At 45.4% G+C, this 10,275-nt stretch overlaps 1 protein-coding gene across 3 annotated transcripts in view; it reads right to left on the reverse strand.

Annotated features, from left to right (window-relative positions):
- Positions 1-9,951, reverse strand: part of PATJ (PATJ crumbs cell polarity complex component) — a 400,698-nt gene extending 390,747 nt beyond the window's left edge. For all 3 annotated transcript variants that reach the window (XM_077450582.1, XM_077450581.1, XM_077450580.1), the window contains exons 1-2: positions 9,882-9,951; positions 4,513-4,694 (exon numbers count right to left, since the gene is read on the reverse strand). In XM_077450582.1, coding sequence (XP_077306708.1) covers positions 4,513-4,694; positions 9,882-9,903 — 204 coding nt within the window. In that variant the 5' untranslated portion in view covers positions 9,904-9,951. The remainder of the gene's footprint in view (positions 1-4,512; positions 4,695-9,881) is intronic.
- Between the last annotated feature and the right edge of the window lie 324 nt (positions 9,952-10,275).

A 10,275-nucleotide genomic window follows, 5' to 3' on the forward strand; every position in this document is an offset into this window, starting at 1 on the left:
AGAATCTCAATTGTAACCCAGTGACGGCGTGGTCAACCATCAGTATTTTTACTAGCAGCCAGTAAAAAAAAAAAATAATAATAAAATAAAAAAACCCCAAGCACTTCTCTCCTGCTAGTGACAGGAAAAGGTTGCCAGTAAAAAAAAAACATGGCTCTGATGCTAGTCTTGGAACTGTGCATGCACAGATTTAGTCCAGAGCTGGCTAAGACCATCATCCGAGTGCCTTCTACAGTGTGCTTGGGCAGTGCCAATGGGGGGGCAGGTCCAACAGAGGCGGTGCCTGAGTGTGTTGTGCGATGTCATGATGCAAGGCAGCCGAGTGGAACGCACAGAGGCTCGTGTGCGGGTCTGCAGGAAGGAAGCAAGGCAAGCCAGGAGCAGGACTGTCAGTGCTGTTTGGATTGGAGTGGACTGAAGGGACCACCTGGTGTGAAGAGAGACCGTCACTGTGATTTAGGGGGGGGGGGACACAACGTTATCTGTGCTGCTGCACACCACTGTCAGTGTCACTGACACAGTCAATGTCATGTGTGCGCGCTTGGTCATTTTAATTTTCCACCCTCCTGAGTCCTGCCCCTGAGCTACTTGCTATCTTGAAAATAAAAGAAAATGTTTTTTTGCCTTAATATCTTCTGTCAGGAAAGCCTTTCCAGCAAACGTCAAAGTAGTCGGAGGGTCAGAAGAATGCCTGTGCGCAAGAAAGGCGTTTTGCGCACGCACATGCGCAACAGCGCAATTAGCTGGGTGCGCGGGTGCACAGGCATGCGTCTGTCATGACTGCATTTGGCACCAAGGTGCGCTATTTAAAGGGGATCCATGGCTTGCCATCTTGCTGCCTGATCAACAGCGTTTCCTGTGCACCCTGCTACCTGTTATCTGAATTACCCAGCTTTGGACTTTGACTATTCTTTGGATTTCGCTTTGGTACCGGATCTGCCTGCCTGTGGTTGACCCGGACTGTCTTATCTACTCTGTAACCTGCCTGATACCTGCATCCAGCTGCTGGACTACAGGACACCTTGTTGCTTGTTGTATGCTGCCTGCTGTCCACATCCTGCTGCTGGACTACAGGACAACTCCCTGATACCTACGGTTTCCTGCTCTCTACACCAGCCATCCAGTCAGGCACTTGTGCTCCTTTGTGCTCTCGAGCCCCAGTCATCTCTACCAGGGGTTCCCGAGTCAGAGGTCTACGAGAGGCCGCTCCCTGCATTCCGGGCTCTGCTTTAACCACTTCAATACGGGGCACTTAAACACCTTCCTGCCCAGACCAATTTTGAGCTTTCAGCGCTGTCGCAATTTGAATGACAATTGCGCGGTCATGCTACACTGTACCCAAATGAAATTTTTATCATTTTTTTCCCACAAATAGAGCTTTCTTTTGGTGGTATTTGATCACCTCTGCGGTTTTTATTTTTTGCTAAAGAAATAAAAAAATACCGAAAATTTTGAAAAAAAAAATGTTTTTTTTGTTTCAGTTTCAAAACTTTGCAAATAAGTAAGTTTTCTCCTTCACTGATGGGCACTGATGGGGTTACACTGATGGGCAATGGGCAATGATAAGGCAGCACTGATGGGCACCGATGAGGTGGCACCAATGAAGTGGCACTGATGAGGCGGCATTGATGGACATCGATATGTGGCACTGATGGGTGGCACTGATGGTCGACACGGATGGGCACTGATAGGTGGCACAAATTGGCATGGATGGGCATGGATAGGTGGCACAGGTGGGCATGGGTTAGGCGACACAGGTGGGCATGGGTAGGCGGCACAGGTGGGCATGGGTAGGCACTGATAGGCGGCACAGATGGGAACTGATAGGCGGCATTGTATTAGAATATATTGTACTAATGGATGCCAATCAGTGCCAATCAATAATGCATGCCAATCAGTGATGCCCATTGTGGGCACTGATTGGCATCCATTATGGGCACCGATTGGCATCCATTGTGGCACTGATTGGAATCCCTGGTGGTCTAGGGTGGCATACCTTGTCCTTGGCATCCCTGGTGGCGTCCCTAGTGGTCCAGTGTGGGCATCCTCGGGGGGGCTGTGCTTATAATCGATCAGCACAGACCCCCCCCCCGTCACAGGAGCAGCCGATCGGCTCTCCTCTACTCACGTCTGACAGACGCGAGTGAGGAAAAGCCGATCACCGGCTTTTCCTATTTACACTGTGATCAGCCGTGATTGGACACGGCTGATCACGTGGTAAAGAGTCTCCGTCGGAGACTCTTTACCGAGATCGTAGTTGCCGGGTGTCAGACTGACACCCCGCAACAACGATCGCCGCGATGCGCGCCCCCGGGGGCGCGCAGCGGCTCATAATCCTGATCACGTCATATGACGTCCGGTCAGGATTATGAAACCACTTTGCCGCCGCCTATTTGCTATAGGGCGGGCGGCAAGTGGTTAAGGTACGTGACATCTCCCTTAAATCACATTGCATATTGTACTTGTTTGTAGCCTAAATACTGAAATTGTAACTTTTGGAAATGCCAGTAGAAACTTGGATGTGCCAGTAAATTTTGGGTGTCGTGTCAGTAAGGGTCAATCTGGTAAGTTGGGAACACTGTCCAGGGACTGCTTGTACAATCCATTTAACATGGTTTCCTATGGCCACATCTATGCCGTTTTCAGCCACTGCATTTTTGGAAAGAGTCAGGGACCTTTTTTTAAAAACACAAAAATGGTGCATTTTTGGTTCAATTGACTTCATTGGAGAAGCTGCAGAAAAGAATGTGGTATGTTTACCGTGATTTTGCTGCGACTTGTGTTTTTTGACCTGCTCAACAACAAAATGGCCAAAATAAAAAAGACAGGGAAAAAAAAAAAAAAAAAAAAAATAAAAAAAGAAAAATGCTTAAAAAAAAAAAAAAAAGTATAATAATAATAATAATAAACATAAAAGGAAAAACGTGTGCAAAAAACACTGCAGAAAATGGATCAAAAGCAAACTGCATAGGTGTGAACCAGGCCTTTTAGTCCCATTTCCCTACATAATATCATTTGTGAATGACTTGTGCTGAGAAATGCCCTAACGTATCATGTCTTTCAGTGAAAATGCTGCTTTCTGCCCTCATATGGCAGTGTTCTGTGCTGGCAGAGCTGAGAAGTGATCACACCCCGATCCTAAAACAGACCTGTGTTGTAGATGAAGAGAAGGACCCTGTGGAATACAATGGGGGTTCATTTACTCAAACTGGAGAGTGCAAAATCTGGTGTAGCTCAGCATAGAGACCAATCAGCTTCCAGGTTTTTTTTTGTCAAAGTTTAATTGAACAAACTGAAGTTAGAAGCTGATTGGCTGCCATGCACAGCTGCACCAGATTCTGAGAGCTCCAGTTTTAGTAACTCTCCCCCTATGGGGACTTCACAACTTTTGTAACGGGAAAGAGATAAGACTATGGAAACAAAAGTTGTGATTACATTGTCTAATCTGGCTGCATATTGATTTCTGTATTTATTTCAATTTAGACTTTAAAGGAGAAGTTTGAGAGATACTTAAAGTGGTTGTATACTCTTTTTTTCACTTTTACTTACAAGTAAGCCTATAATAAGGCTTACCTGTAGGTAAAAATATATATCTCCTAAACCTGTATGGTTTAGGAGATATTCCCCTGGCAATGAGCCGCTGATTGCAGCGGCGCATGCGCACAGGGTTTTCTCGGCTGGAAACCCGGCAGACCCTGCTGGAAAGAAATCTCCCGCTCGCATGTGCGGGAGTGACGATATCGCCGCCCCGGCTACTCACAGCGCCGGAGCCGTGATATCCGGAACACACGGCGAGGGAACATGTCAGCTCCCTCAGCGTGTATCAGGTGAGATGTCTGGGTCTCCTTCTAAGGTAAGTATTTCATAATGAACTAGTATGCGGTGCAAACTAGCTCATTATGCCTTTTCCCTTGCAGGTATGAAAAAAAATAATAATAATTCAGCGGGTTTACTACCGCTTTAAAGCGGTCAGATGTGAAATAGAAACAAAACCTATCCCTCTATAGTGTGCACTATCCAGAGAACAAACACTGTGCTGCACAAGATGCTTTAAGGCAGGGATATGCAATTAGCGGACCTCCAGCTGTTACAGAACTACAAGTCCCATAAGGCATAGCAAGACTCTGACAGCCACAAGCATGACACCCAGGGGCAGAGGCATGATGGGACTTGTAGTTTTGCAACAGCTGGAGGTCCGCTAATTGCATATCCCTGCTTTAAGGGAACAGGAGCTATTTTTTTTTTTTCAGTTTACAAACACTTTTAATAGGAATAGAGGGTAAATCTAGTAACACATTCTCACGTACTTTTGTGTCTAGAGACAAGAAGTAAAAGGAAAATATATCCAAAAGGAACACAAACAGTAAAAAAAAAAAAAAAAAAAGGAGGCCTGATGAGTTTAACCATAGCCTGTTCGATCCAAAACGAAACTAATAAAAGCTTTGGCTTAGAATTACTTAAGGTAAATAATGAAATTATGAATGTAGAGAGGCAGTAACAGACGGCACTCACCTGCTCTTTCAGTTGTTTAATGGACTGTTGCACAGTCAGTATTTGATTAAACAGGGGACTGTTCAGGGTGTCCCGCAAGATGCACATCTTCTCATGGTGGCTCAGGTCACCCTTATCCTTCAGCTTCCTCTGCAGACGGTCCACGATCTGCAGCACTTGCTGCTTGTCCAGATTAACAGTCCCTGAAATGGCACATAGATTATCAAATGAAAATATATATAATCTCATCCCATCCCTGAAAATAAGACCTACTTCCAGTTTTGCCTCTCGCTGTAATATAAGGCCTCCCCAATAATAAGGCCACCCCGGAATATAAGGCCCCTGCAGCTACCGTAAAGCGTCTGACTCTCCTGGACTGTAGCAGCGGGCCCCCGCAGCGCAGCCAGAGCTGTTCAGGCAGTGCGGGGTCTCTTTAAATCACAGAGCCCACGCCGTGGCCAGGACAAGCTGCCACCTTCTGCCCTGATGGAGTCCGGCTGACTCACAATTAGAGTGAGTCGGGCACATTGTGTGGAATCTGGCCGGCACAGACACACAGGGGTGACTGAGGTGGGATGTTCAACAATAAATGTGTACCATATGCTTCTTCATGACAAAGGGAGACATCCCCTGAAAATAAGACCTATCGCATCTTTTGGGAACAAAAATGAATATAAGGCACTGTCTTATTTTCAGGAAAACAGGATAGAGACAATTTTATTAATATAATATAATATCTATCCATCTATCTATATATATCCCGACAGCGGACTACAGTTATCTGGTACTGCAGGCTTACCCTCTTCCTTCTTAGCCCTTGTCGGACATTCAGACGAAAAATGTCCGATCGGACCGTGTTGTCGGATAATCCGACCGTGTGTGGGCTCCATCGGACTGTTTCCGTCGGAATATCCGACCGACAAAGTTTTAGAGCTGGACTATAAAATTTTCCGACAACATGATCCGATCGGACTTTGTCCGATCATTTGTAGAGAATTCCGATCGGACAAAGTGCCACGCATGCGCAGGTCAAATTCCTAGACCAAAGCCATTGGCTACTAGCCTGAACGTAGTCCCGTCCTAAAGAAATAACGTCATCACGTTCTGAACGATCGGATTTTCCGACAACTTTGTCTGACCGTGTGTACGCAACACCAGTTTCCGACAGATTTGGTTGTCGGAATGTCCAACCGTGTGTACAAGGGCTTAGACCTTCTCTGTGTTCCTCTAGTGCTGGGCTTGAAATTACTTGCATCATCTTCCTAAGCCCAGCAGTGTGTAGTCTCCTGAACAGACAACCTGTGTCTGCAGAACTGTCCCTGCACTACACATCCCAGCATGCCCCGGCGATCCGAGGTCAGACCCAGGCGGGTGCAACATCGCAGTGTCACTGTAACCCACCAGGTCAAGCGGCTCACGGTTCCAGCAGCCGGCCTGGCATCTCTGCCCGTTCTGAAGAATGGCAGATCGACTTGGATCACTCTTTGGGCAGTTCCTACGCTGTTCTTCAGTTTGGTGAGAGGGCATCTGCCCGTCAATACAATCACCGCCTTGCCCTATCTCACAGAACACTGTATACAGACATCTTACACCTGGAATTACTACTACTAAGGATTACTACTAACTAGGCACAGCTGTTATGCTTTGACTACATATCGCCGTGTCACATTCAGGATTCTTGTTCTATGAGCTCCAACTTGCCGGTGAAGATCATTGTGAGGCCTTGCATTGTTGACATCGTTATACTATTCCCATTTAAAAAGGGACACACCTCTAAGATCTAAAATACCCATCTCTCATTAGGATTAATATGTATACTAGGCCAGCCTGGGGTTCCCCTTTTTTTTTCAGTAATAGTATAGACAGCAATTAGTAGCTTTCCTTAGATATTCATTCATTTATTGTCTATTCCTATGTGCATTGCTAATTTATATCTGTGATTCCAAGTTGTTATTTAAATTACCTCGGGGGGACCTTTTCAACTAGTTTTGACTGTTTACCCAGGACTTACAGTGGTGTGAAAAAGTGTTTGCCCCCTTCCTCATTTCCTGTTCCTTTGCATGTTTGTCACACTTAAGTGTTTCGGAACATCAAACCAATTTAAACAATAGTCATGGACAACACAAGTAAACACAAAATGCAATTTGTAAATGAAGGTGTTTATTATTAAAGGTGAAAAAAAATCCAAACCATCATGGCCCTGTGTGAAAAAGTGATTGCCCCCTAAACCTAATAACTGGTTGGGCCACCCTTAGCAGCAGCAACTGCAACCAAGCGTTTGCGATAACGTGCAATGAGGCTTTTACAATGTCCTGGAGGAATTTTGGCCCACTCATCTTTGCAGAATTGTCCTAATTCAGTTACATTACAGGGTTTTCGAGCATGAACGGCCTTTTTAAGGTCATACCACAACATCTCAATAGGATTCAGGTCAGGACTTTGGCTAGGCCACTCCAAAGTCTTCATTTTGTTTTTCTTCAGCCATTCGGTGGTGGACTTGCTGGTGTGTTTAGGATCATTGTCCTGCTGCAGAACCCAAGTTCGTTTCAGCTTGAGTACACGAACAGATGGTCGGACATTCTCCTTCAGGATCTCTTGGTAGACAGCAGAATTCATAGTTCCTTTTATCACGGCAAGTCTTCCAGGTCCTGAAGCAGCAAAACAGCCCCAGACCATCACACTACCACCACCATATTTTACTGTTGGTATAATGTTCTTTTTATGAAATGCAGTGTACCTTCTACACCAGATATACTTGGACACACACCTTCCAAAGAGTTCCACTTTTGTCTCATCGGTCCACAGAATGTTGTCCCAAAAGTCTTGGGGATCATCAAGATGTGTTGTGGAGAAATTGAGACGAGCTTTGATGTTCTTTTTGCTCAGCAGTGGTTTTCTCCTTGGAACTCTGCCATGCAGGCCATTTTTGCCCAGTCTTTTCCTGATGGTGGAGGCATGAACGCTGACCTTAACTGAGGCAAGTGAGGCCTGCAGTTCCTTGGACGTTGTTGTGGGGTCTTTTGTGACCTCTTGGATGAGTCGTCGCTGCGCTCTTGGGGTAATTTTGGGTGGCCGGCCACTCCTGGGAAGGTTCACCACTGTTCCATGTCTTCGCCATTTGTGGATAATGGCTCTCACTGTGGTTCGCTGGATTCCCAAAGCTTTGGAAATGGCTTTATAACCCTTTCCAGACTGATAGATCTCAATTACTTTCTTTCTCAATTGTTCCTGAATTTCTTTGGGTCTCGGCATGATGTGTAGCTTTTAAGGATCTTCTGGTGGACCTTACTGTGTCAAGCAGCTCCTATTTAAGTGATGCCTTGATTGTGAACAGGTGTGGCAATAATCAGGCCTGGGTGTGGCTAGAGAAATTGAACTCAGGTGTGGACAACCACAGTTATAGTATGTTTTAACACGGGGGGCAATCACTTTTTCACACAGGGCCATGATGGTTTGGATTTTTTTTCACCTTTAATAATAAACACCTTCATTTACAAATTGCATTTTGTGTTTACTTGTGTTGTCCTTGACTATTGTTTAAATTGGTTTGATGTTCCGAAACACTTAAGTGTGACAAACATGCAAAGGAACAGGAAATGAGGAAGGGGCAAACACTTTTTCACACCACTGTAGCTGACTAATAACCTGTTACAAAACCAGAGAGAGCTAATCAAGCTGCATTGTGTCGGTAGCTTATTTAAAAAAAAAAAAAAGGTACATACAACATGTCTAAACCTAGAGTGTCAGGAGGGCTGGAAAGTTCACAGGGTCAAAGTGGTGCAGATGAACATGCAATTCTAAGCAATCGCCAAGGGGAGCAGCTCTACATATATGGTATCTCACATAAATTAGTACACCCCTCACATTTTTGTAAATATTTTTCTTCTATCTTTTCATGTGACAACACTGAAGAAATGACACTTGTCTACAATGTAAAGTAGTGAGTGTACAGCTTGTATAACAGTGTAAATTTGCCCTCCCCTCAAAATAACTCAACACACAGCCATTAATGTCTAAACCGCTGGTGAGTACACCCCTAAGTGAAAACGTCCAAATTGGGCCCAAAGTGTCAATATTTTGGGTGGCTGCCATTATTTCCCAGCACTGCTTTAACCCTCTTGGGCATGGAGTTCCCCAGAGCTTCACAGGTTGCCACTGGAGTCCTCTTCCCCTCCTCCATGATGACATCACAGAGCTGGTGGATGTTAGAGACCTTGTGCTCTTCCACCCTCCAATTGAGGATGTCCCACAGATGCTCAATAGGGTTTAGGTCTGGAGACATGCTTGGCCAGTCCATCACCTTTACCCTCAGCTTCTTTAGCAAGGCAGTGGTCATCTTGGAGGTGCATTTGGGGTTATGTTGGAATACTGCCCTGCGGCCCAGTCTCCGAAGGGAGGGGATCATGCTCTGCTCTAGTATGTAACAGCACATGTTGGTGTTCATGGTTCCCTCAATGAACTTTAGCTCCCCAGTGCTGGCAGCACTCATGCAGCCCCAGACCATGACACCCCCCACCACCATGCTTGACTGTAGGCAGGACACACTTGTCTTTGTCCTCCTCACCTGGTTGAGGATACACATGCTTGATACCATCTTAACCAAATAAGTTTAGTTTATCTTGGTCTCATCAGACCACAGGACATGGTTCCCGCAATCCATGTCCTTTGTGTGCTTGCTTTCAGCAAACTGTTTGCAGGCTTTCTTGTGCATCATCCTTAGAAGAGGCTTCCTTCTGGGACGACAGCCATGCAGACCAATTTGATGCAGTGTGCGGCATATGGTCTGAGCACTGACAGGCTGACCCCCTTTAACCTCTGCAGCAATGCTGGCAGCATTCATATGTCTATTTCCCAAAGACAACCTCTGGATATGACGCCAAGCATGTGACCTCAACTTCTTTGGTCGACCATAGAGAGGCCTGTTCTGAGTGGAACCTGTCCTGTAAACCGCTGTATGGTCTTAGCCTCCATGCTGTAACACCAAAATTGAACACCTGCTCCCCATTCACACCTGAGACTTTGTTACACCAACAAGTCACATGACACCGGGGGAGGGAAAATGGCTAATTGGGCCCAGTTTGGACATTTCCACTTAGGGGTGTACTCACCTTTGTTGCCAGCGGTTTAGACATTAATGGCTGTGTGTTGAGTTATTTTGAGGGGACAGCAAATTTACACTGTTATACAAGCTGTTATACAACAGAGAGACAGAGAGACAGAGAGACAGAGAGACAGAGAGACAGAGAGACAGAGAGACAGAGAGACAGAGAGACAGAGAGACAGAGACAGAGACAGAGACAGAGACAGAGACAGAGACAGAGACAGAGACAGAGACAGAGAGAGAGAGAGAGAGACTTTAGACCTTCAGCAAAGCAAAAAAGATAACTTACCGGTATCGAGAAATTCTGGCATCTTTAAACAAACGTGGCAGATGGATTATGTAAAAAAAAAATAAACCCTGTAAAATAAAAGAAAACCCAACTCAGGAAATGAAGACAATAAAGCATGCTATAATAAATTTGCATGACATTCCATTGAAAAAACCTGTATCAATAAAATACAGAGGCTTGCACCGCTATTCTCTCCTGGAATTCTATCTGTTTGGCTATTATATTGGTCCAATAGCTTAGTACTCTAAAGCACGTAACTGAAAATCAGAAAAGTAATGCTGCGTACATACGATCAGAATTTTGGTCGCAAAAAGCTCTGATGGTTTTCCCGACGGAATTCGCTTAAGCTGTCTTGCCTACATACAGTCACACCAAATTCCGGCAGATGTGTCTC

The sequence above is a fragment of the Lithobates pipiens genome, unplaced genomic scaffold (assembly GCF_037356315.1).
Source record: "Lithobates pipiens isolate NorthernLeopardFrog02 unplaced genomic scaffold, aLitPip1_a1.2 Scaffold_23, whole genome shotgun sequence".
Taxonomy (NCBI): domain Eukaryota; kingdom Metazoa; phylum Chordata; class Amphibia; order Anura; family Ranidae; genus Lithobates; species Lithobates pipiens.